Source organism: Cnephaeus nilssonii (genome assembly GCF_951640355.1).
Source record: "Cnephaeus nilssonii genome assembly, chromosome: 15".
In the NCBI taxonomy this organism is placed as follows: domain Eukaryota; kingdom Metazoa; phylum Chordata; class Mammalia; order Chiroptera; family Vespertilionidae; genus Cnephaeus; species Cnephaeus nilssonii.
In genome coordinates, this window is record NC_137086.1 from 41,754,933 (window position 1) to 41,782,281 (window position 27,349).

At 43.6% G+C, this 27,349-nt stretch overlaps 1 protein-coding gene across 1 annotated transcript; it reads left to right on the plus strand.

Annotated features, from left to right (window-relative positions):
- Nucleotides 1-670: 670 nt before the first annotated feature.
- MXD1 (MAX dimerization protein 1) lies at nt 671-27,207 on the plus strand. Its single transcript, XM_079792782.1, has 6 exons — nt 671-950; nt 1,672-1,771; nt 7,473-7,502; nt 20,340-20,454; nt 22,263-22,422; nt 22,657-27,207. The coding sequence occupies exons 1-6, from the start codon at nt 878-880 to the stop codon at nt 22,842-22,844; spliced, it is 666 nt and encodes a 221-aa protein (XP_079648908.1). The 5' UTR covers nt 671-877; the 3' UTR covers nt 22,845-27,207.
- The last annotated feature ends 142 nt before the right edge of the window (nt 27,208-27,349 follow it).

The following is a 27,349-nucleotide window of genomic DNA, read 5'->3' on the forward strand; positions in this document are numbered from 1 at the left end:
TGGCCGCAGACCCCGGCCCCGACCCGACCCCGCGCGGGGCAGACTGCCTAGGCGAGGCGTGATGCCAGCCTCATACCCCAGGGAACTTTTCCCCTGGGGCAGGTCCTGGCAACAGGTCCTAGGGGAGCCGGGAGGGGCCGGGTGGAGCCGAGCTCCGCGACGGCCGGTGAATCAGCGCCGTCGGGCGCCGGGTCGCCCTCCCCGGCGATGCCAGCGCTGGGGAGGAGAAGCGGGGGCCGCTGACTACCAGCCACTCAGGGATCGCCCGGCTGGGGCAGGGTGACGTCATTGTAGCTGGGAGGTTTCGGGCGCCCGCCAATGGGAGGCAGGCGAAGTGGCTTGCTTTCTGTAGCTCTCGGCCAATACTAACAAAGCGACAGGGGGCCCGGGTGTCGGTGGAGAACCAATGGAGAGCTGGGAAGGAGCACGAGGCGGAGTTGCGAATCCTGTCACCAATTGGAAAGAGGGGGTGGAGCCTGGGCCTTGTCAAGCATGACCAACCAGCGAAAGGAGCGGACCGTAGGGGGCGTGGTGTTAACACCCTCCCCCAATCGAGCAAAGCCGAAGGCGGGGCAGTCCTTGGGGTGCCCAATGAGGGACGCAGGCGAAGCGGGCCTGTCAAGAGAAGGGACTGGGGGCGGGGGGATGGTGAGTCGGGGATAAACACTCCGCGGCGGGGGCGGCTGCTGCTCTTCTTCGGGTTCTGTCACGGTGTCGGCGGTGCCCAGCTCACCGGCCCCCTCCCCCTTCCGGCCAGCGTGGTCGCCGAAGAGGCTCTCCGAGCCCTGCTCTGCCGGGTCCACAGCGGGTCGCGGGTGTTCGGCGGCGAGCCCGTGGCAGTGGGGGTTGGTCCCGTGGCTCCGGCCCCCGGTGCAGAATGGCGACGGCGGTTCGGATGAACATCCAGATGCTGCTGGAGGCGGCTGACTACCTGGAGCGGCGGGAGAGAGGTGCACGGGGACGGGAAGGGTCGGACCCCAACAGGGGCCGGGGGCTCTGAAGGTCCCCGCTGCGGGTCCGGGCGCCCGGCCGCTCCGGGGGTAGTTGGAGGCGCGGAGAGCGCGGCCGCGAGCGCTCCTAACCCCTCCGGCTCTCCCTACGCGCGGTCGGGAGGGAGGACGCCCGCTGCCCCCCCAGGCAATGAGTGGGGGTAGAAAGGGGACCGCTGCACCCCGGGGTCCCGAGTGTCGCACCCTCCCCACCCCGTCGCGGGTGGGGTGCCGGGGGGGCCCCCTCGCCCAGGCCCTTGGTCTACCTCATCGGGTTCTTCCCAGCTGGCCCGTCTCGGCTGGAGGAGCAGCGCCTCCCCCGTCCTCCCACCCCCCGCGCCCGGCGTTTGCCCCGCACCTTCGCCTGCGGCCGGCCGGTCCCACTTAACACACCTGCTGGACGTTGCCAGTGGGGAGCCCGGGCTCCATGCGCTTAGCGACTTGATGGGTCCTTCTCAACAATGAGCAGCTGGAATGCTCCTTACACCTGCTCCGAACTGAGGGCATTCACACAATTTTAAAAACAATCATTGTTCTAAGAATTCCACCTGGCTGCGTTTAATTATTTCCACTATATTCTTTCAGTGAAATATAGGTAACATTTTAAAAGGAAATACTGTGGAGAAGAGAGAGTATTGAATGTTCCAGGCTCATTCATTAACTGGATCCTCCGGTTTTCTAGAAGCTGAACATGGTTATGCCTCCATGTTACCGTACAATAACAAGGACAGAGATGCCTTAAAACGGAGGAACAAATCTAAGAAGAATAACAGCAGTAGCAGGTAATTTGGTAAATATTTCTCTTTCCCTTTTAGGTTATACAGCAGATAACACAACCTGCAGAAGGGAAGTTACCTGTTGTGCTTATAACCCAGTAAATTAAGTGGCGATCATGATTCTGTGATGCACACATGGTCTTAGCCATTGGAGGAAGCAGCCCTCTGTTTGGGGGGAGGCAATTGAAAAGAGAAATGGACATTATACACTTTCACTTTTCATGATGAAAAATTTATAAACATGTTAAAGTATCTGACTTGGCATGGGTGGTAGGATTTCATATTTGACATGTAAATTAAATACAATGGTTTGTCTGATAATCTAGTCTGTCATATCTATTTATAATGGCAAAGAGGAATGAATGAGGTTAAAATCTGCCTTTTGGTGACGAGGAACATATAACATCAAAATATTAATATGCCACAACCCATTTATATTAATTAGCCTTATTACAGTTCTTAAAATATGTGACTCTCACTAGGAAGCATTTGATTAGTGGTCAGTGAAATCCCATGTTAAAGCCCTGAACACAGTTCCTGGCACATAGGAATACTCTGTTAATGCTGTTGTCCTTTTCCCCCTCCTTGCTCTTAAAATATGTTAGCTAGGAAATCTCTTTTATTAGATCCATTCAACTATACCTTTCATTCCAGTAAATTAAAACCATTGACATTTTCATTGCTGATTTAGAATCCTGGTCCCTTTCCCATCCTCATGAATAACTCCCTGAAAGTAGCTGTATTTGGTTAGCCTCTGTGGTATAATACAGACCCCTGAAAACCAGAGGTTCCTACTTAAACCGAACTCATTTGTTCTTGCCGTCTCCTCTGTCCTTGATTCAGCCCATTGTCCTTAGTGTTGGTAGAGCCACAGGATGTGAGCAGACACAGGTGCTGAGCACTCTGGGAAGCACAAGCCTGGTAATTGATGACCTGGGGGTCTTTTGTTTTCCCTCCTCCTTTAGCATTACCTGAAAGTGGTAGCTAATAGGTCTGTGCAAGGATACTACCTGGGTCTTTAATACGGATGCTAATACTTACTTGGATTATACAATGCTATAGAACAATTTAGCTATGTTGCACTTTGTTACAGTGTTCATTTTTTAAAGTTTTGTTTGTAAGAACTTGGAAGCCTTTTGGGTTCTATTTCTGGAAAAGTGTAGTTCATTTATTCTTGTCTACTCATGAGGTGAGAGGAATTGTCCATATTTATAGTCAAGGCTAGTCCTTAGCAATTAATGTTTTCCTAAGTTTCACAGGAGAGTTGTCAGGGGATGCTCAGTGATGGGGAGAGGAAAGAAGAGGATGTTGATGAAGAGAAGTGGCTTGGTCCCGGGAGGTGATTAGGAAAGAAAAATAATGATAGTTGAGAATTTCAAGCCAAGAAACAGCCTTTCTCTTCTCTTTAATATGAAGCATTATTCCTGGGCGGGAAAATGGCTGAAGCTCCTGATTTTTTGAAAAGCTCTATTCTCTTCAAGGATGTGGTTTGCTTTCCAAGGTTAGAAACAGGCCATCACGGTTGTCCATATTCTTGACTAGTCGTGAATTAGTGCAATACCTTCAGTGATGCAAGGATCTCTTGAGAGACCATGATTAAACCTGGAGAAGACGCCAAACAATCTTATGAAGCAGGAGCAAGTTGTTTTATTTAAATGTAATCATTTCCTTCCTGACCTGAGCAGAGAGCCATCCCCCTCACCCACCCCCCACCCCCCCCCCAGAGAATGCAGTTCGATCCCTTGATTTGAATTAGACTTATATCCAAAGCTCTGTATCGTTGGGGTTTTGAACTGAAGGGCTGTGGAGAGATTGCTGCTGGTTTACATAACCATTGGGTAACAGTTTATTCTTGTTAATTCGGGCTGAAATGCTGTGCTCTTTGTTTGTAGAGCTGGGGTGGGGGGAGTACTTCTCCTTGGACAATAAAAAATGAGATTTAGCCACATATCAAATTTCTTGGGAACTGAAAATGCAGATCTGAAGTTTTTCTAATTGCTTGTTTTTAAAAAACAACAAAAAACAAATGAAATTGTGAATATTGATTGTTTTGGAATCATCCAGAGAACTACTGGAATACAGGGAGATGGAATCTTTTTTTAATTTTTTCCCCTTTCCTTCTGGTTTTTGAAATAAGTTACTAAAAATGTAGAATTGAAATCCAGACTTTTAAAAAGTGTGTTAAATTGGTAAAGCAGACTTTGGCACTCATTTGAAAGAGGAAGTCCAGGACTTGCCACCCAGTTCTTTTATGAGGCAGTGGCTATGTAGCTGAGCTGACATGGGGAGTCTTTGAACCAAGGACTTTTCTCATTCTCAAATACTGTGTAGTTTGGCTTAGTTATCTTTCTGTTAGAATATATTTTTAAATGGTGACATTGGGCCTTCAGTGATTACAGATTTATCAAATCTTCAGTAATCACATGGAAAATCATTGTGATACAAAGTATGTCTCTTACAATGCTGTAATTAAAAATATTAATGTTGACCCATCAACAGAGTTGGAGGCAATCTCTGAACTGATTATTTCTTAAAAGGTCTGCTTTTTATTAAAAACAAACTCAGTTTCAGTAAACCAAATGCACTTCAATAATGCCCGAGCCATTAGGTATAAGTCCCCTTGTAAACATCACAATGTGTTCAACACCCCTAAGAATCAAATAAGATCTTTAGTTTCCAAAATTCTGTTCAGAGTTTGGAAGGAGTTGTGCTTCCTATGGAATCTATTAAAAAGTCTGTCCTGAGGATTCAGAATTTTTAAATATGTATCTTCAAAGAATCCAGAAATGGTTGGTGAGAGTGCCCCGTGTGCTGCTATTTTCTCTGATAGGAGACCATGTTCTTTTCAAATATCCACCCTCCTCCTCCACCACCTTCCAAGAATGGCACTTGAGGATGGTGCTTGTCTGCGGTTAAACAGGGAAATCTTTGCCAGTTGTGGTCATATAGTTCCATCCATTTAAAAAATCTGTCAGACTTTGAACTTGTTATTCCCTGTTAAAACTAAAATGTCACGTGATTTTAAGCCAAAGGTTTGCACTGTAAGCCAGATTCTTGTTAACTGTGATGTCCTGCTGGCCATTGCAGAAATAAACCTTCAGAAAAATGTAACTGAAGAGTACAGAGGGATAACCAAGGGACTCAACCTAAAGCTTTTAAGTTAACCAGTCTTAAAGTTCACACATCCTTTATCGAGAAAACAAATATTCTAAAACTGAAGGTGCTGTCATTATTTTCTAGTTCTTTCCTCGTGGAAGAGAAGTTTAAGTGCCAGATTGGAAATGTGCCATTTCAGGACTATACACACACACACACATACACACACACACACACACACACACACACACACACACATGCCTCCACACACCACATACACACCATACACACCACATACACAACACGCACACACATACACCACATATACACCACATGCGCGCGCCACACACACATATACACACGCCTCCCCACACCACACACACACACATACCACATACACACCACACACACATACCACACACACACGGCTCCCCACACCACACACATACCACATACACACCACACACATACCACATACCACATACACACCACACACACACACTCCTCCCCACACCACACACATCCTCCACACACCACATACACACCACACACACACATACCACATACACACCACACACACATACCACACACACACGGCTCCCCACACCACACACATACCACATACACACCACACACATACCACATACCACATACACACCACACACACACACGCCTCCCCACACCACACACATCCTCCACACACCACATACACACCACACACACACATACCACATACACACCACACACATACCACACACACACCTCCCCACACCACACACATCCCACACACACCACATACCACACACACCACATACACACCACACACATACCACACACACACACCACACACACACACACCACACACACACACGCCTCCCCACACCACACACATCCCCCACACACCACATACACACCACACACACACATACCACATACACACCACACACATACCACACACACACACACACCACACACACACACCTCCCCACACCACACACATCCCACACACACCACATATACACCACACACACCACATACACACCACACACACACACACACACATACCACACACACACACCTCCCCACACCACACACATACCACATACACACCACACACACACACCTCCCCACAACACACACATACCACAATACACACCACACACACACCACACACACACACACCACCCCTAGTCTCTGGTGTGAACAAATTTGATGCTCACCCCATGTAAATGGGGGGCTGAAAATTCATGGAAGTAGTGGTCCTCCATGATTACTCTGAGAATTTATCTCCTAGGCACAGTAAGGTTCTAATTATGGCCCCACAGAATTTCACGACTTGAACCAGGGCATAATCTCCTGAAGTGGTTAGATTCTAGAGAGCTTCCATAAGAAAGGTCAGGATCCAGTGCCTTTGTAACCCTGGGGAGTTCCTCAGGTTTATTTATAACCAGTCAGGGAGGAACTGTGTGAGCAGGACACTGAAGTGACCACTTGACTGACTGCTTGTGACTCTTGTGAAACCTGTCCATAAATTTTTAGACCAGACCTTACATTCAAGGTCAGCTATAAATACACTAATAATATGATTTCACATCCACCACAGCTTTCACCCAGGGCTCTCTAATCACTGTTACAGTTGCTTCCTCATTGATCCATGCTTGTTCAGTAGATAATTAGCAATACTTTTTATTCCCATTTTACGGAGGGGTTAACAAGGACAGAATGGTAAAAAGTCTTATTTCTCCCACAGTACCAGTCAGTGGCAAAGCTTTAACCAGTCTGTCGTCTTTATGTTGAAATGAGTTTTGGAAGCCCCTTCCTAGAATCATTTCATAGCTATTCAATACTAGCTCCTTCCAGGAGATTGTATATGATAAAATAGTTGCTTCAGGGATTACAAAGATTGAGGGAAGAGGGATGATTTTTACCCATTTAAAACTGAATCCTGTAGTCAAACAGCTTAGCATAAAATTTTGGTGAATACTACCTCTAGAAAAACTCCAGGGCCGGAGTGGGGGTGCCACCTCCACTGTTGTACGTACCCTCAGCCTAAAGTGAGCTTGTGGAAGGATATAAGCCAAATTCACATCACACTGTGCAGCTGTTTTTGTCTTTGTATAAATACACTTCTTTTCTTTCCTTTCTTAAAATGGATTACCTTCCCACTAGAACAGTGGTCGGCAAACTCATTAGTCAACAGAGCCAAATATCAACAGTACAACGATTGAAATTTCTTTTGAGATCCAAATTTCTTAAACTTCTTCTAACGCTATTTCTTCAAAATAGACTCGCCCAGGCCATGGTATTTTGTGGAAGAGCCACATTCAAGGGGCCAAAGAGCCACATGTGGCTTGCGAGCCGCAGTTTGCCGACCACGGCTCTAGGGAATGCATGCCTCCTGGTTTTTCACTTCTCCTTGAACTCTGTTTTAGATATTTACATTTATCTGACCCCCAAAGGGACTGATTACTTTAGTAGAACCCACTGAGTTATTCTCCCTTTTTCTGTCTTCTATCTACTTTGGAGAGAAATTAAAATATTTGTTGGTGTTGAAGTAGTCCTTTAAGAAAAAAAAATAATCTTACCCTTTTCTTATTGTTCCCTCTTTCAGATCAACTCACAATGAAATGGAGAAGAATCGGTGAGTTGGGGATTTGGGGGGTAGAATGGGGGGAGTTGTGATGCATTTTCTATTCATTAAATTAGGAATTGTTTGCTCTTCTTAACTCCTCCTACAAGTAGGACCTGATTGAAGAGTTCACTCTGGGCCCTCTAAGCAGCACTGCCCAGAAGTCACTTAGGTAGATGAAGGGCTTGCTAGTTCTAAAGACCACACCCCACCCTCACCCTGCAGCCTCCTGAGGAATGCTTTTCCGTGTGACTATTCCACAGGCCAGAGCATTTTAGGTCCTAGGCCAGGGGTCCTCAAACTTTTTAAACAGGGGGCCAGTTCACTGTCCCTCAGACCGTTGGAGGGCTGGACTATAGTTTTAAAAAAACTATGAACAAATTCCTATGCACACTGCACATACCTTATTTTGAAGTAAAAAAACAAAACGGCAAAAACACCCGCATGTGGCCCGCAGGCTGTAGTTTGAGGACGCCTGGCCTAGGCAGTGTTTCCCAAATGGTGTTTTTTTTAAATTACATGCTACTGAATATAATTGACAGAGCTGTTTTAAATCATGCACACACACAGAGATATATATAATACTAGTATATATATATACATATATATATGTGTATGTGTATATATATATATATATATATATATATATATATATATATATACACACACACACACACACACATGAATGTGTGTAGTTATAATATACTTGTGAACAGAGATTCTCAGAATTCGGGCAAATAGACGCAGAGCAGAAACTGGATTAGTGACGCGTAGAGGAGCTGCCGTTCTCCCTGGGCTCCATCTTGCCACAGGCCTCAGTTCCTCCCACCTGGATTGCCTCGTGCTGCGCATTTACATCTTTGTTTTCCACCGCAGGTGTGCCCATCCTTCAAGGACACAGCCTGGTGGCTCTCAACTCTGGTTGCACATTAGAATCACGTGCAGAGCTTTTATATTTTAATGTTTTAATAATTATTTTTAATGGTAAATACAATATACTTATACATTTGGGAGGAAGAGAACAAATTGTTATCTCTGCTAATTTTATAAAGTAACTTTTTATTACAGAATTTTTCAAATTTACAAAAATAGAGCAAATAATGTAATCAACTCATATGTACCCATCACCCAGCTTCAACAGTTATCAACATTTTGCCAATCTTGTATAACTAAAACCACCCTCTTCGTGGGATATTTTAAAGCAAATCTATCTCTAGTAGACTTTTTACAAAAAAAAAAACACATAACCACTTGCTTTTACTATGCAGAAAAATCATAATTCTTTGTGGAACTTAAAAAAAAACAAACCCAGGCCTCACCCCTAGCAATTCTGATTTGCTCGGTTCGGGTTGAGACTACACTAGCTGTTGTTGTTGTTAAAGCTCCCAGGTGATTTTCATGTCCGTTCGGGCTAAGATCACCGAACCAGCCGCATTCTAGTTGCAGAGCTCCCTTCAGTTTGAAATACGGGCTCCGATCCAAACGGACCGGCTTTCTGTGCCCTGCATGAACAAGATGACGACGTACCAGGTCATGCATGCCCTCTGATGAGGGAGCCTGACTGTGGAAGTCAGGAACTGGGTGACACGTTTCGTCAATGAAAGGGCAGACCAGACCCTTACTAGGAAGGCAAATCTTGGAACAGGGCCAACACTTAGTATTATCCCATTATGTAAGTGTGTGTGTGAGGAGGGGGGGGATGGATAGCGAGTGTGTTGCTGGACACATGTTTCTCCCCATCTCTTCTTCCCTTTTCATTTCTCTCTTGTGACTGGCCATGCTTTAAGTCATAGCTTTTTGAAGTCTGAGCTTCCTTTATGCTTTAGGGGTTTATATATCATGAACTGGAAACTCAAAAGTGTCTCTTCTGAAGGTGGAAAGGGAGCCTAGCTTTTGTTTTCCATCTTTAGATTCTCTCCCATCTCCTGCCTGTGGAGTGAACTGGGTAAATTGGGAGTTTTTCTTCTGAAAATTCTTCTAGTGTTCCTTCTCCCCTGTAACATCTTACTTAGACATTTATTTTAATTATTGAAATTTCATCCCTCGACATAAGGGCTCTTAGGCTTACTTACTACAGCTTTGTGCCTTGCACCTCTGCAGGAATGCCACCAGAATGTCAATTTCATCATTTATTATAGTAGTTCAAAGATGTTTGTTTTCTACCTACAGTGGCCCAAGAACTTGTGCTCGGCACTGGTGTTAAATGAGTTCATACTGGGGTATTAAATCAGCATGGTCCCCACCTTAGAAACATGTAGATTGTCCGTGAGAAAGACGCAGAGAGTTCCAGGTAATATGCTGAGTGCTGAAATCAAGGTATGCACAAGTGGCTGTGGAGGCAAAAGTTCTAGAAAACTGGAGTTGAAGTCACCACTGGGCAGGCTGCTTCTGTATGACTAGTCACCTTTTGTTCGTTGAAGGGCTACTTATCTAGTTTCCTTATTGTCCTTTCATTTTTGGAATTTGGTCTTTTAAGGTCTTGATAATTCTTCCGGTAGCCTAGAGCCTGTGAACAGAAGAGAAGGAAGTAAGGACTCACATTTACGTAATTTAGCCAGGCATTGGTTGCTGCAGCCCAGGGAGGAGATTAAAGCTGCCGGGCACTTCTCCCTTATTGGTGTGGTTGCTTAAGACTTTAGGGTTTTGAGGTCAGTTGAACAACTGCTCTCATAGCCTCCCTGGTTTTAGTAACTGGATCCCATAAAAGAGCACTGCTTTGCTAAATGCTACTACCTGTGAGCCATTTTTTACCTTAACATCACCATTACAAAGACTGGCATAGCTCTCAAAAAAAAAAAAAAGAGGTAGCAATTTAGAAAAAAACAACTTCTATCTGGGATTTTTTCCCTCTTTGACTCTTCTGTGGCACTTTAGAGATTCTGAATAATTGGTGTTCATCAGGACTCCACTCTGAGGAGACGATTCAGTGTACTACTTAAATAACCCTGGCATTGGTGCGGAGAGAAAAGAAAAGACCTAGGATGGTGGAGGCAGTTGGTATTCTCCCTTCAGTGGACTCAGTGCCGTGACCACCAAAGACGCTGTGTGTTAGGTGCTGGGACCCGGAGCCCAGTGCAGACCCACCTGCTCGCGGGGCGGAGGCTCAGTTAGTGTCTCTGTGATGCGCGGCCCAGGCTTCTCTGCACTTTAACTAACGTTGTGGGTCTGCCTCCAAGGAAACCCCCTGGGTGAGTACATGGTGTGTTTCTTTTTTCAAAAACTAATCTTGTAGAAGTTTCCGAGAAATATAGAAAAATCATACTAAAAATTAAATCATCCATGAATCAAGCAGCCAGAGGAAACCAAGGGACCTTTGAAATGTATCTTTCCAAATGGTTTTGGAAAATAACTTTAAAAATCTAGTTTAGTGTAGCAAATTTGAAAATTCAGAAAAGCACAGAGAATAGTAAAAAAAAATCGCCTGTAATAGACCTTGCAGCAGTAACAACTGCTAACATTCCTGCTAAGTTATATATTTATCTAGACTTTTGTGCATACTTTTAAAAATTAACATCAGATCATATAGTAAATAATTTGAATCTTCTTTTTAAGTTACAGTATGAACATTTTCCAGTGTTGTTAAATCTCCTTTCCTAACATTACGTTTAGTGAATGCCCAGTATAGCATCATATGAATGTGCCATAATTCATATAACCAATCACCTATTTTAGTTTCTTCCCAGTATTTTGCTAATGTAAGCAATGCTTCCTTAATTTACCTTGTAGATAAATCTCTGTCCAACATCATAATTACTTCCTTAGGGTAAAGTTATAATTGTGGAATTAATGGTATACAAGTTGATATGGGTTTTGATGTTGACTGCTGGATTGCCCACCAACCAGGTTATGGCTAAGTCTTCCCGTGCCAGTCTACATTGTTTTAATCACTGAGGTTTTATCGTGCACTTCAGGATCTGGGAAAGCAAATCTCTATTCTCCTCCCCTTCTTTTTTTATTTAACCATGTTCTTAGCTATTTTCATCAGTTTGTTTTTCCTGGTGATTTTATAATCAGTCCATCAATTCCTCATCCCCTAAATTCTTCTGGGATTTTCAAAATAAAAACTAAATAATTCCAATATGAATTAACCTTAAAAAGTTCTTATTTATATATTAGATGTTTCATTGTAGATCTTGCACATTTTTTGTAAAAGGTATTCCTGGTTTACATTTTTTTTTATTGCTGTTGGTTTCCCATTGTAATTACTCATTGATTTTTATTGGAAAAAGAAAATATTGTAATCTTTCGTTATTATATTCTCTTTACTGATGGTAATTCTGCTGTTTCCTTCTCTTCACTGGAAGTTCTTCTGGTTTGAATACCTTTCAGTAAGCCCTTAGCGAATGGAGACTGAGGGAATGCATAGAAGCTGCAGCCAGTGTCAGGAGTCAGGTGCTAGAATGGACTCTTTTTTTTATTTTCAAAAAGAAGGCTCTAGCATCTCCTTTAGTAGCAGACACTGGTTTTTCTGGAATGGTGCATGTGCAGGCCTTGCTGGAATTAGGCAGCTGGTCTAGAGAGATTACCTCTGCCAGAGTTCTGAACCCCATGACGAAGATTTTTGTGTGTGCTCCGCGGGGAGGACTCGGCAGCCTGATGTAAGCTGTTATTTTCGTTTTGTCAAACAGTATTTCAGTGGCATCTGGTCTGGCATGTGACACATTTCAGTCAGGTCTTTTCTAGCAGGATATTCTAATTCATTGCAGGTCCCTGTAGTTGTTACTTTTGAGTTTTGGCTTTTCAAATAGCTAAGCTCCTTCAATCAAAGGGAGAGAGGACTGACTTTTGCTTGGGGTCTGAGTTGTGGTATGCATTGCACCACTCTTACTGCTCCTGAACTCCCTCAAGTACATTCAGATCTCACTGTAGGATGTTGTAACACATCCACATTGCTTTGTTGCCACATGAGGCTAAGGGCACGACCTGGTTATTACACAGGAAGAATATAGGTATCAGTGTGCAGTATTTGATGGTGTGGAGGAGCACTCCGATTTGTATCACTAGAATCCATCTTTCCTCTTGGGTCAGTGGTATCTGCCCTTGGAAGAACTTGGAGAAGAGATATATGCTGGTTATTCAATCAATTTCCAATCCCCTACCTGGAACATTGGGGCATTCCCTGACTTTTTGTCATAGGCATTAATAGTCAAAAGTGTGATATAGAGCAAGCAGGTACTAGTTATTTTATATATATATATATATATATATATATATATATATATATATATATATATATATTGGGCTCTAGAAAGGAAATATTAATGAGGCATACTTATGTATTTCATACTTTTTAAAAAATTTATTGATTTTTTTACAGAGAGGAAGGGAGAGGGACAGAGAGCTAGAAACATCGATGAGAAACATTGATCCTGCACACCTCCTACTGGGGATGTGCCCGCAACCAAGGTACATGCCCTTGACTGGAATCAAACCTGGGACCCTTCAGTCCGCAGGCCGACGCTGTATCCACTGAGCCAAACCGATTAGGGCTGTATTTCATACTTTTAATAGAGAAGTGATTTTATAACTTAAATGTAGCCACCAATTCATTTATGCATTCACTGTTCACTGAGTGCCATGTTCCTGTACAGCCAGCATATATAACTACCTTTGTAATTTTTTACAAAGATTACTATCACAATTCTGAAAAATCTCCAAGACCTTCCAAAGTTTTAATAAAGATGGTAATAATGAAGCGTTTGGCAATTTTTTTATAAAGGGATCATTTTAGAAAAAGGAAGAAAGTCCTTTTTTTTCCTCAAAGCATGACTTGTAGCCTTCATCGGGATTTTTGTTTAACCCTGTAACGTTTTGTTCTAAAACCAAACTCTGGAGAAGGTTAGGCCCTATCATCACTTTTAGGGAGTAATTTTTTACCCCTTAAGATTTGTTTCTTCTTACTTCATACTAAATAACCTCTTTTTCTTACTATATACCTATATCTGAAATTATTTTTATTTCCCTCCAATTATCCTTTAAGATTTATAAGGCTATTTAATTGGCTAACTCTGTGTCCACACAAAGGTAGGAGATAAAATGGTGAAACCTTGGCGTTAAGTAGACTTGTTTATATAACTCTTCTTCTTCTTCTTCTTTGGTTAATAATCTTAGGCCCAACTTGAATGAAAACTAGTACTCAGTGTATCATGTTTGTTAAGTAAGGCTTTCTTCAAAGAGAAGGGATATGAATTACCGAAGATATCAGACTCTACTCTCAGGTCAATATCTGCAGACACGCTGTCATTTCTATTTAATATAAATTAGAAGACTTGGTCTCTTCCATGATTTGGTAACAAAAGAAACAGAACAGTTGGATACATGGGAGGTCTGTAGCATGTGAGTAAAGGAATGTGATCTATTTGGGGGAAAAAAGCTTACAATAAACTATAAAAGCTTAAAAACCTTTATGGAGAAGTCAAACCAGATATGATTGAGAAAAATGAAGAAATATGTTTGGTAGAGGGCAAGGCGGTCCATTCTGGAACTTTCGGTGGGAGCTGATATTGGGCATGGTCTGAAGGTCGCTCAGATAAATGATCCTGCAATAATTTGTTTACATGTTTGACCACTCCAACTAGATTTTAAGTACCTCCAAGGCAGGGACTTGGTCTTACTCAACAGTACACCCTGCACCTAGGAAGGTAGCAGTGCACAGACTACTGTCCTTTGAGAAATACTAGTGGAATAAATTCATGAAAGAGCTCAGTGTGTGTTTCAAGGTTCCCACCTATAAACCTACTTATTATCTACCCTCTTCACTCACTGGCTTCCATGTTGTTTGCTCTGCCCTGATCTTACAATTCTTTTTTGTATCATTTTCACTGTACTGTGAAAACCTGAAGGAGAGAGCTCAGTCACACCTTCAATAAAGAAGACTAATCTCTGATGACAATGCCTCCCTCACAACAGAGAAGCACGCACGTACACACGGAACTGACCTGATACCATTTCCAGTCTCTATATCCACGTGAAGAGCTTTAGGGTTGACATAGCAAGTTCAGGAGCACTCTCTGCAGATTGCACCATCTACCTAGATTCTTACTCCTTTTGTTGCATCTGTTCGCCAGCTTACCAAACCTGCTGGCCTGAGGTACACATGGATAGAGTCAAGGAAGCTAGAGTGTGGAGGCAGAAATAAAAAGAGCAGCGTTGCCCTGGCCGGTTTGGCTCAGTGGATAGAGCGTCGGCCTGCAGACTCAAGGGTTCCAGGTTCGATTCTGATCAAGGGCATGTACCTTGGTTGCGGGCAAATCCCCAGTGGGGGGTGTGCAGGAGGCAGCTGATTGATGTTTCTCTCTCATCGATGTTTCTAGCTCTCTATCCCTCTCCCTTCCTCTCTGTAAAAAATCAATAAAATACATATATATATTTTTTTTTAAAAAGCAGCGTTGAGGGTCGTCTAAGAGCACGCTGGTCAGCCTGGTGCCTTCTGCCTGTGCCAGAGCTCTGGGATGACTGCCTCAGCAGCCCCAGCCTCCTCATCAGTGACTTTCCACTTGCTTGTTTATTTTCTCAGATTCATGGCTGACAATAGTTAAGGAAAACTAACAACAGAACTGCATGGCATCCAGATGCATTTTATATTTAAATCTTTAATATATTTGGAATCTATTTTTATGTTAATCTCCCCACTTCCCTGCCATTTTCTGACTAATCCATTTCCCCCTCCCCCAAGGATTTGCAGTGCTATTCCCACTAAACGCTAAATTCACATCTATTCTTGGGTCTGTTCCTGGGAATTTTTTGTCCTGTTCACTTGATTTGTCTGTCTAGTCCTGTATTAGTATATACTGTTTTTAATTATTGAAGCTTTATAATACAATTCAGTATCTAGTACAGCACATTTCCTCCTCATTCTTCTTTTTCAAAAGATTTGGCAGTCTCTCATACATTTATTCTTCTAGATGAAGTTTAAACTAATTTCCCAGTTTTATAAAGAATTCTGTTGGAATTTTTTTCTTGGAATTATGTTAAATTTGTAGATAAACTTGGTAAGACTGACATTTTTACTTTGAGGATTCATATCTGGGAATTTGCTGGTTTTTTTCATTTATTTAAATTTTCTTACGTGTCTCAGCAAAGTTTGGTCGTTTTCTTCCCAGAGATCCTTCCCAGACTGCTTTAAGTTTGTTCTGGAACATGCTTTTGTGCATAGGTGTTTTAGGGTCTCTGGATTCGGAAACACGTGTAGAGATGTGCTTGAAGTTCCAGGATCGGCACTTTGCCCGTCTTCACTCTCCCGGGGCCCTCGCAGTGGAGGTGTGAGAGGGAGGCCAGGCATTTGGGACGGGCCCTCCCCGCGAGTCCCTCTTTCCCCACCTCTACATGATGTGGGTGGCCCGAAGGAATCTTTTCCTTTTGCATGCGATAGCTTTATAAACTCCTTGCTAATTTTATGATGTAAAACAAAAGTGCTTTTAGCATAAGCAAGATCTGTGTTTCCATAGAAAATGGGTAAGATTTTCCATCTTTTAATGGCAAAAGAGATCTATTTTCTTTAAGGATGAGTTTAGTGATTGGATTTTATCAGATAGCCTCTATCTACCTAGTGAGACACGGAGTTCCCTACTGATATTAAAGGAATATTACAGAGTTATAGTTATGTGTTTGCTCCCATAATTACTCTTCTACAGAGGAAGCGAGGATTGAAAGAATAACTGCTACTGTATATGGAGCATATGTCAGACCTGGCCCAGGGACTTCCTACCTTGTCTCAGTTAACACTCACATGGCCCTCAGGTGGGCACTGTCACCCTTCTGCGGAGGAAATGAAGGGTCTACGGAGTAAAGAAACTCGCTCAAGGTCACACAGGGAGGAAGGGGCAAAGTCAGGGTCCCAAAACTTTACTCTTAATCACTATACTAATATTTGGTTGTATAGAGATTGACAGATTCAGTTTTTAAAGTAATTAAAAACAAAATAAATAAAATTTGAGATATTAAAAACTTACTGACAAGAAGCTATAGTTTATATCTAATTTAGTTATAGGCCACACTTTATTCTGAGTGTTACTGATTATAGCTCAGATCAAAGATTGGTGTCTTTATGCTACTGTAGACCAAAGGTGTATCAGCCCATTCAGAATAACTAAAGCAATATTTCTGAAGAGTCAGCAGGTGAAGTTGTCAAAGTTCACGACCTAGGTACAGAGCAGTTGGATCATCGCAAAAAGAAGAGGCAGTCTGGGACCGGAGGGAGCCCGGATTTGGCAAAACCCTCTTCTGCTGGGGGCGGGGGCGGGGAGGCAGCGCTTGGCAGCAGAAGGCGGGACTGTCTGAGATGTGAGGGGAGGAGATACACGGAGGAGTCACAGCGAGGTGTCTAGTGGCTTCCTGTTGGGGATATGTGGCAAAAGCCCTGCCAGTTCCCCAAAGGGGAGTTGGACCTGGTTCAGAATTGGTCACCGGGCCCCTCCTACAAAACCAGAGCCCTGGGCAGGAGGCTAGTCAGGACTGGGGAGAGCTGAGACAAGTGCTTGTTCTGCTGGCTTTGGATCTGGGAGCTCCGTGGGTGCTGCAGTCCAGGTCCCAGGGTGGAGGGTGTCTGTGTGTCTGTCTGTGGCTCAGAGTAGAGGACCCTCAGGGGGAGTTGTTACAGAGACGTCTGTATTTTTTTATCTGGTTGAGGAATTGAATTTCACTGCTCTGTGATGGAACTGAGCCTGCCAGGCACCAACCAGGGGTGTGTCTGCAGGCAGGTGGCAGGTGGGCAGGGCGGCCCTCAGGCTGGAGCAGTGAGGCGCTGGGAAAGTGCCAGAAAGCACTTCTGTCCTGTTTTCATAGAACGAGACCAGAAGACACCCAGTGAACACGTACTACCCTCAGCTCAAATTAGTTAAGTTGCGTATTTCTAGTTTCACAACTGGGAGTGTTCTTTGGAAACCCACATTTGAGTAGTGAAAATACTTTCTGGGCTAGACTCTGTGTAACTAGAATGACGGTGCATGGAAAGATGACTTTATTATATTTTTATCAATAGACAAACTTCCTAAAAATTTACATACTCATCTGTAGATAAACCTACATCATAAAGACTAATGTGACTCTGTTCTGAATCATGCAGTCTTTGCAAATAACAAGCCAACTGAAAAATGTCCAACTCTTTTTAATTTCTGAGCTCTTTTTCCTAACTCGACAATTAGTCTATAAACTTTGTAGTAAGAAATAAGTTGGGTAACTGTAAGTATACTTTCTTATGGTGTTTCTAGTAACATGATCGATTTTCCCTGCTCTTTTTGAAGATTATTATTATCCACGGTGAACAAGTACATTTTACACACCCCAGTTCCAAGAAGGAACAGACCTCTAATGTGAGTCTTTGCTTGTGACCATAACCAATGGACAGGTTTTCAGAGCAAGTGGAAGTCTTATAATAGAGTTAGGCATTTGTCCCATTAAATCTTCCTGGCTCAGGAATGAGAGCTGTTCTCCTCAGGCTTATTAAGGCTCAGCGGGCCCTCGGAGAAGGTAGGACAGCTCCTTTAAGATCCGGACGAGGAAGGAGGCTCAGAAGGCTGTCGAGTGCACCCCTGGTCAGATCTGCCTTGGGGTATCACCTGAAGTCTTGATATGAAGGGTGTGAACTGACTTCCTTGCATATTGACCAATCATAGAGCTTTCTGATGCAGTTTTCTTCTTTTGGTCTGCATTCCCAAGTTTCATTAATACAGTAACATTTTTTTTAAAATATATTTTATTGATTTTTTACAGAGAGGAAGGGAGAGGGATAGAGAATTAGAAACATCGATGAGAGAGAAATAGCGATCAGCTGCCTCCTGCACACCCCCTACTGGGGATGTGCCCGCAACCGAGGTACATGCCCTTGACCGGAATCGAACCTGGGACCTTTCAGTCCGAAGGCCGATGCTCTATCCACTGAGCCAAACCGGTTTCGGCAGTAACATTTTTAAGAGGGAGAAAAGGGCAAACTAAGCTTTGTTTTCTTCAAGTTCAGCTGAGAGGAGGCTCCCAGGCTCCTAGGAGCTCTGCTCAGATCACTGTGTCTAAAACCCCAGATCCTGAGCACTGCTGAAGGGCAAAGATATGGGAGAAATGGACTCCACTCGAGGAGCTTCAAGTCGAGTTGACTAGATGGCATGATCCATTCAGCAAACCTTTATTGAGCCTGTGGGACGGGGAGGCACTGTGGCAACACAGCACTGATGAAGCTGCAGCCCCCACTTCCTAAGGAGTTTGCAGTGAATGGTTAAGGAACAATGCCAGACAGTGAACTCAGTGAACAGAATGAACAAATAAGGACTCAGAAAACGGCATCTCCATGGGCCGGAAGGCCTGTGAAGGCTTTAGGAGGTGGGAGGCTGAAACAAGAACTCTGAATCTTGGCCATGTTCGTAGACTCTGCCATGTTCTAGAACAGGGCTGGGGAACCTTTTTCCTGCCCAGGGTCATTTGTTTATAACATCATTAAAAATTAGCCTGCTGTATTTGGTCAAACATTTAATTAACTCACCCCTACTGCCTTGGCAGGGCCAGACCCAATGATTTTGCGAGCTGGCCGTTCCTCACCTCTGTTCTAGAATAACACCCAATCCAAGATTTCAATGAAGTATTAATTTCCAAAAATTCAGGAACTTTTGTGCTTCTGGCCAGTCTCTGACGAAAGGCCCTCTCTTCAGCGTGCTGATGTGGCTTCTGCCTCATCCAGCCTCTCTCCTCTTCCGCTCTGTCCCATGGCTCCATTCCGCCACTCTCCAAGGGGTACCCGTGGTTCTCTCCAGCTGTTCAGCATGCTTGTTCATGTAGTAGTCCCAGTGGTACTTTTTCATTGTTTTAAAAAAATATATTTAACTTTTGAATAGCAGTAGTTTACATGGTTGAAAAACCAAAAAGTATAACACATTCAGTGAAAATTTATCCCCTTTCCTCGTCCCAGTCTGACTATTCAGACTTCTCTCTGCCCAACTACTGTTACTAGTTTTTTATGTATCATTCTAGATTTTATGTCCATACAAGAAAGCACAAATAGCCAAAACCGGTTTGGCTCAGTGGATAGAACGTTGGCCTGCGGACTGAAAGGTCCCAGGTTCTATTCCGGTCAAGGGCATGTACCTTGGTTGCGGGCACATCCCCAGTAGTGGGTGTGCAAGAGGCAGCTGATCGATGTTTCTAACTCTCTATCCCTCTCTCTTCCTCTCTGTAAAAAATCAATAAAATATATTTTTTTTTAAAAAAGAAAGCACAAATAGTTTTTCCATTTTTACCAAAGATAGCATGTTATATGCAGTTTACTTTTCTTCACTTAATATACCTGAGAGTTCTTTCCTAATAGCACATATTCTCTTTTCATAGCTGCATAGTACTCCACTACATGGATGTACCCTAATTAATTTATTCCCTATGGTAATTTGGGTTGTTTCTATCTTTGCTATTTCAGATAAAACTAATGAATAATATGTCGTTCACATGTGGGAATAATGTCTACAGCAGTGCTATAATTATAGTGATTTACTGGTCCTGAATGGGTAAAGATAAGTATGGTTCAAAAGGATTATCACTTGGCATGTCATTATTTTCTGAATTTGGATATTCTCTATTCAGAAACCTGGAGATAACCTGATAAATACGCCTGATGAACATTAGATATTAGTCTCTATTTCAACACAGGTATCTTAAATAGATTTAACTGTAGAAAACCCTGGATTTTGTTTCTCCTTGGTGTTTTCACCAGAGTTGTCTGGTTTCAAAAGATGTAAACTGAGCAAGAGGTCATTGGTGGTCTTCGACATCACTGGGCCTGGGCAACTTCATACTCTTTCAGAATTTGTCCTTGAGGCGTACCATTGGCCTGCCATGAAATTCTGAAATGCTACTGTGATCTTGTTTTTATAGACGGGCCCATCTTCGCTTGTGCCTGGAGAAGTTGAAGGGGCTAGTGCCACTCGGGCCTGAATCAAATCGACACACTACGTTGAGTTTATTAACAAAAGCCAAATTGCACATAAAGGTAAGTGTATCCTTGAGATGCCTGTTTCTTTGCCTGAGCAGTAAGGGTTTGTTACGAGGACAGCAAATGTACCTCTGCAGGACCTCTGAGCTCTTCCTTCCCGCCTTTTGGATGAATCACAGGCACCCCAAACAGGTCCAGACCCATGTGAGTGTTTCTCACCCCTAGGCACCAGAACTTAAGTGGTCCATCCAACTGCCCATCGAATTATGCAAGCCAGAAACTCAGGGCCATCCTTGTTAGCTCTTGCTTCTTAGCCATATATCTAAGTTGTCTCCAAGACCTAAATATTTCACAGCCTGTCTCCTTCCCTTTTCACCCATCATCTCCTGAATAAATCCCGCAGAGCCTTCCTCTGAGCTGATCTCTCTGCTTCCCAAGAACAATCCTTCCTGAGCTCATGTTCTGTCACCCTGTTTAGAATTCTTCTGTGGTTCAGGACATACTCTGCCACCAGGCCTGCCCCTCACCTGTGTGCAGCATCACCGTTTGTGCCCCAGCCCTCTTTCAGTCCCTAGCACTTGTCATGTTCTCAGACCACAGGGCCTTTGTACATGCTGTTCCCTCTGTTTGGATGCTTTCCCCTCTTTCTTTACCTACTTAACTTCTTGTCATTCTTCCTATCTCAGCACAGATACCACTAGCTCAGGGAAACCTTCCCTGACCTGGTTACCTTCTTCTGTGACAGGTGGTCCTATTACTGGGTGATTCTCTCTCAGCACTTGGTCATAGTTGGCATCCAGCAGTGGTTTGTGTGACTATTTGGTTGTCTCCATCCTTAGAATATAGACTTCTCAGGGAGGGGACCAGGTCTCTGTAGTCACCTTGTGTCCCCAAGACTTCTGAGAGGGCTCTCACAGAGGTAGCCTTAGTACGGGGCTGGGATAGCAAAGGGGGAGTGAGTTCTCTTCAGGCTCTTGAGACCCACAGCCCAAATCACTGTGCAGCATGTTTTTATAGTCATGACTAGAGGCTCAGTGCATGAATTCGTGCATGGGTGGGGTGTGGCTGGCTCCGCCCCCTGGTTGAACTCCGGTCAAACTACCGGTTGAGGGGACAATTTGCATATTACCCTTTTATTATATAGGATTGGAAAATGTCGCTTTAATTATGGTCAGTAGCCTACATTAATGACAATTCGGGGGGGTGAGGGGAGAAGAATCTCTGTTTAGAGCAAAACAATCACAATTAAACAATCTTCTTAATTATCTGAAGAATATGAGAAGCTAGAGGACAGATTTGTAAAAACAAGTGGTCTACGGAAATGTGTTTTCAAAGCTCTTATGTTGGACAATTTGAAATCAGGACTTCAAAAGGGACTATTATTTCCTGCCAACAAACAGAAGTTAATTGAGATCTGGCATGATGCAAAAAGCGCTTATGTAATTGGGCCACGCACTTGAATAAACACACATCTAAACAGAAGTCTGTTTGCTGAGCTCCCACCACAGGCCCTGCTCTAGTTCGCAGATTAGGTGTTCAGGGTGTCGCCGCAGGCACGGGAGACCAGGTTGGGGGTTCCTGCCTGCAGTCTTTTCAGTATCAAAATTGAGGGGCACGCGGAGGCTAGTCTCAGAGCCCCCCCCTCGAGTCCCCGGGACAGCACTGATACAGCAGTCAGTGCCGAAGGTTCGGGCAAAGACAGGAGTCCCAAGCCAGTCAACTTCCTGTCTCTGTGCGAAGCTACTCACGCATAAATGAATGAAATCTGCCAATTTTTTCAGAAGCCACTGCTAGAGAGGAAGATGCAGGGTCATTGCCAATTTTGAAATCTGCCTGTGGGCTCTCACTACCCCTTTGACTTGCAGAAACTTGAAGATTGTGACAGGAAAGCCATTCACCAAATAGACCAGCTTCAGCGAGAGCAGCGGCACCTGAAGAGGCAGCTGGAGAAGCTGGGCATCGAGAGGATACGGATGGACAGCATCGGCTCCACGGTCTCCTCCGAGCGCTCCGACTCCGACAGGGGTGAGCCCCGATCCCGCATCCTCGCCACCCTCCCCCTCTCCCACTGGCCACAGGGGGAACGAAGGATCTGCTTGTGATGTCGGGAAGTTGAGCTGACCTTCAGTAACGAGTCCCTCTCTCCTTTTAGCAGTGAGGCCCCAGTGTCCAAAGAAGGGCTTGCCTGGAGTCGCTTGGGTTTTCAGCCTGCGTTCTCTGAAGGGTGCCTTTACCACTGTCTCTCTTGTCCTCCCACAGAAGAAATCGATGTGGATGTTGAAAGCACAGACTATCTCACGGGCGAGTTGGACTGGAGCAGCAGCAGCGTGAGTGATTCTGACGAGCGGGGAAGCATGCAGAGCCTCGGCAGTGACGAGGGCTACTCCAGCGCCAGCATCAAGAGAAGAAAGCTCCAGGACAATCGCAAGACGTGTCTCGGTCTATAAGAGAGGTCGCTGCGGCCGCCCGAGGGTCTCCGGTCGGATCTGATTAGGTAGTGTACCGGACCTGCCCACGGTTCCCTTGCACGTCAACTTCCGTGTACCACCTTCACCAAATCAGCTCTGTAAACGTTTGCAAGGAGTGCTTGGGATTGTGGGCTTCTGATTTCATCCACTAGCTTCTTTCTCTCCACAGAAATTCGTCTCTGAGAGACTGTACATTCCAATCAATTTGAAGCACCCAAGAATTCTTAGACCGAATAAGCAATTTTCACATCTCAGCAATTCCCCCCCTTATTTACTGTCCCCACGTAGCCTACCAGACCTTGCTTAACGTTTTCTGGCTTACTGTGTTACTTGCCTAGCAGAAATGTCTGACTGTGTCTTGTGCTTAGGAAATTGAAGGAAATAAGCTTCAAAGTTGAGAGCCTGATCTCAGAACTCCAAAGTCAGCTTTGACAGTGGCATTTAAGAGCACTTCCCCACAGACCTCTCCCCAGGGAGGAGTCAGGAATACCTCCAGGAAACACCCGCACCCCATGCTCAGTCCCAGAACCCCGTGCTGATGGGCGTCTTTCTCTCTCAAATGGACACCTGGAGAGTATGGCTTTGGGGTTGCACAGCTCATCGAAGTTCCAATATTGTTTGTCCTCACAAACAAAATAGTACAGTCTATTTTTGTGTGATGTTTTTGGGGCTGCGCTGTGTACTGCTATCCCCAATGCGCATTCTTCTCCAAGTTTGTTATGCTACTTGTCTCTGGAACATTTTTTTTTCCTACCTCAGAGATAAATTAGATCTCCATTTCCCACTTAACACAAAGTGATTATGCCTCTTTCCCCCCCCGAATAAGTGACATTTGGTCCAATTCTAATCTATTTTCCTATTTAACTTTCAGCAATAACTGAGCTTTGGCACTAGCTGAGCTAGTGCCCACCATCAGTGAAAAGAAAAGTCCACGTGTCTGCTCTGTGTTGCAGGGGAACAGGAGGGGCTGGTACATGTTACTAGAATCCCTCGTTATTTTTGGACTTACCCGGAACTTCTTCATGAAGGCTTTTGGGTTGATAGTTTAAAAGGCTGATTTTTTCTTCTTGGTTATGATTTCTCCCTTACGTGGTCTCCCACTTTGTAGCATTTTTATTTAAGCTAAAACAGAGCACATGTATATGTACATAAGACACATTAAATCTATAAAGACTATTTATTCATTTTATATAAACTAATGTAATGGAAAATAAATTCTTATGACTTTGTGCTTTTATAGATGTTCTAGAAACTTTGTATGTAGGTATCTACAAATTGGTTCATTCCCCTTAATATTTTTGCATTCATATTTTTGAGGTCTTGATATTTTCAGCCTCTGGCGAATATTTTCCATTGACTTTAAACCATTTGTAAAATCTGTGACGCTGAAACAGAGTGTATGTCACAAAGTGATGAGAACATTCCTAAAATCCACAGACGCACTGCAACCTAAGGGCTCAACGGCTGAACCAGTACGGGTGCCACCCCGTGCCCCGCTGGCCTGCGGTCTCTAGCATGCCACAGCCTCACCACTCCACCTCCCCACAACCAAATGTTCACACACACTCTGCACAGCAGCTCATTCTAGACACGAGAGCAATGTAAACAAAGCAAGATTACTTTTGTGTTTTCTCAATTAATGATTAAAAAAAATTTTAATTGGAAGCAGTGGATTGCTAAATGATCCCAAAGTCATGTATAACTCTCCTGTGTTTATTTTGTTCTGTTTTTTCCTTCATTTCAGCTTTGGGTGGGGGTGGGACAGGTGACACAAAGGATTTTTTTATCGTTGGAATCTTTTCCAATTACCAGCTGAAGATTTGCACTGAAATACAACTTGTATGCCTTCTGCATTTTTAAAGCCTGCTTCCTGAGTTTGAGCGGAGTGATAGTGTTCAAAGAGCCAGCTCAGCCTGTAACGTGTTTGAAAAGCTATGTGTGCACTTTGAGGTCCCTTCCGAATGCCATTCGCTGGACCTCACAAGCATTTTGTTGAATAGCTATGTTCAAGCGCCTCACAAGTCCACGATGCCGGATGGCATCAAAGACTCAAGACTTTGGGAAAAGCTTGTGGGCTTGCACTGGGGGAGGGAAGGGAACAAAATCTGTGTATTTGTTAATTTAGAAACAAGGCGTCTCGGAGATGCCATTATTTTCTGTGTTTTAATTGTTGTGCCTTTGAGTTAAACTGCATTTTTTTGTCTTTTGGTTGAAATATGAAATGTACTGTCCCGATATAAAACAGTAATTATTTTACCTTTGCACTGTTTGTCTGGTCCTTTTCAATTTGACTGCCTAGAAATGTGGAACTTGCTAGATTGATAAACTGACACCAGGGTTAGACGTTACTTTCTAAACTCGAGGTCGACAGGATCAGCAAGCGAGAGGGGCCTCTCTGACCAAAACTGTAACCTTCAGGACCAGCAAACTCGGCCCATGGCAGCTAATTCCCTTCCCCACACGGCTGATGGGCAGCGCGATTTGCCAACCTGTCCTCTCATTCACTGACCCACCAGCTTGACTGTTAAGAGCTACAGTCCTCTTGGTTGTTTTGAGTTTTTTTTAAGCAAAATGAAAAACCTTTCTGTTAGGGTTGTTGGGGGAAGGGGATGAGCAAAGACATAAACCCCAGCCTTTAAGATTTTGACAATTGTACGTAAATAGATATGTGTATAAATATAGGCACATGCATATTTTTATGTGAAAATTGATTTTAAAAAAACTAAAAGGAAATCTCAACTACATTCTTATGGAAACCATTGCAATGCAAATGGGAAAATAGGAGTGTGTCGTCCAGTTTCATTTTGTGCAGTGAGGAAACAGGTGTGTGTGTTTCTAACATCCGTGCCTTTTGGCTAAGGACAGCGGCAGAGCACCCAGGGCATTTTGTGTGAGTTTCTGTTGCTAAGCAGGGATGCGAAGCCTTCAAGGTGCTCACAGCGCCTGCTGGCACCTTCCTCTAGTTACTGCTTCAAAGAGCATCACATTTTTTAACAGGACCTTGATTCTTCTCCCTGTCAACCCAAGACTAAAATAATTTCAGTTTCCATTCAGAATTGAGCACTTACTTAAGTCTAAGCAGGCCCTGACCCTGCAATTGGCCGCGTGTTGTTTTTTTTTGTTTTAAGGTGGGCATTTCCTTTAACCTCTACTTTTTTTAAAAGAAACAAAGGAACCTTACCTGGGTTCCCAATGGGCCTCTCTTCTTCATCCCTCAGGTGGCCAAGAGCAAATCCTAGGGTTTGGGGAGAAAAAACAAGTGCAAACTAGGTAGGATTGTGATGTTCAAAATGACTAGCAATATTTGGGGGCTTGCTAAGGGATTTTTGTGTGTTTTTTTTTCTTCTTGCCTCTCCCCATCCTTTAGAGAGAAAACTTATTTTTGCAAAGAATATACATACACATTATCGTTTAGGTTTCTATACCATAAGGTATTGGCAGGAATATCGCTTTCATTGTGCTTTATCATCTATTTCCCCAAGTCTCCGTCCTTACTTGTTTTCCCAAGTGTTTTTTTGTCTCCCCTTTTACCTGCCCTGTGTGTTGAGCACCAGGAAGCCAAAGGCTGCAAGGTAATTTCCTGCATGGCAATCTATTATTTTTTTCTATGTCTAACTCTTGGATGCAGTATGTTTAGGTAGCTGGCTACTCATGATTTTAAAATTTCTTCTGGGAGAAGATGACCCAAAGGCCCTGTTAGATGAGTTGGTATTTCTCATTCTACTTGATCAGATCTCTTTGTTTTTGAAGATGCCTGGGGGATGTGGGGAGGGCTGCAATATGTGATTGATCATGATTTTTCATTAATATTACATGGGCGATTTTCTTACATTCTTCTGAAAGAAGAGATAATTGCCTGGCACTGCTACTTAGCTATTTGAATGGCTGAAGAAATCAAGTATCTTTGTCTTCTCGCAAAAACCATAAAATGAGAATTAGTAAGACACCCAATTCTAATGTTGATCCAGGGTTTTATTTTGATTTCTCATTCTCTCTAGAGGGCTGGGGGGAGGAGGGGGCATTCTTGATTTTACCGAACTTGCCTTCCCCCTTGTCCCTAGACGTGGTGCTCTGGGAATGTTGCTGTGAACCATCCGTGTTGGGGGCCATCTTCCTCACGATAAACACAGTCTAAACAGGGAGCAGAGGACAGTATGCAATTCTGTTTCCAGATGTTTCTTTATGTAAATACGACGCCAATGTAAATCCTGTGTCAAGACATAGAGAATGGTGCTTTTTACTACAGTTAGCACATGCGTTTTTAGAAGGACTACATGTTTTAGAGAATCTTTGCTGTGTATATGTAAACGTCTGTATTGTTCAACCATTAACAAATAATAAATTATTTCATTATTAAAGAAATCTGGGTCTTCTTGATGTTTTGTACCCCAATTTAACCTCTCATGCCTTTTACTTACAAAACCGAGTTAATCAGACTTCTTTTTTCTCTTCATTTCATGGAAAATCCACTGGCCCTTGGATCC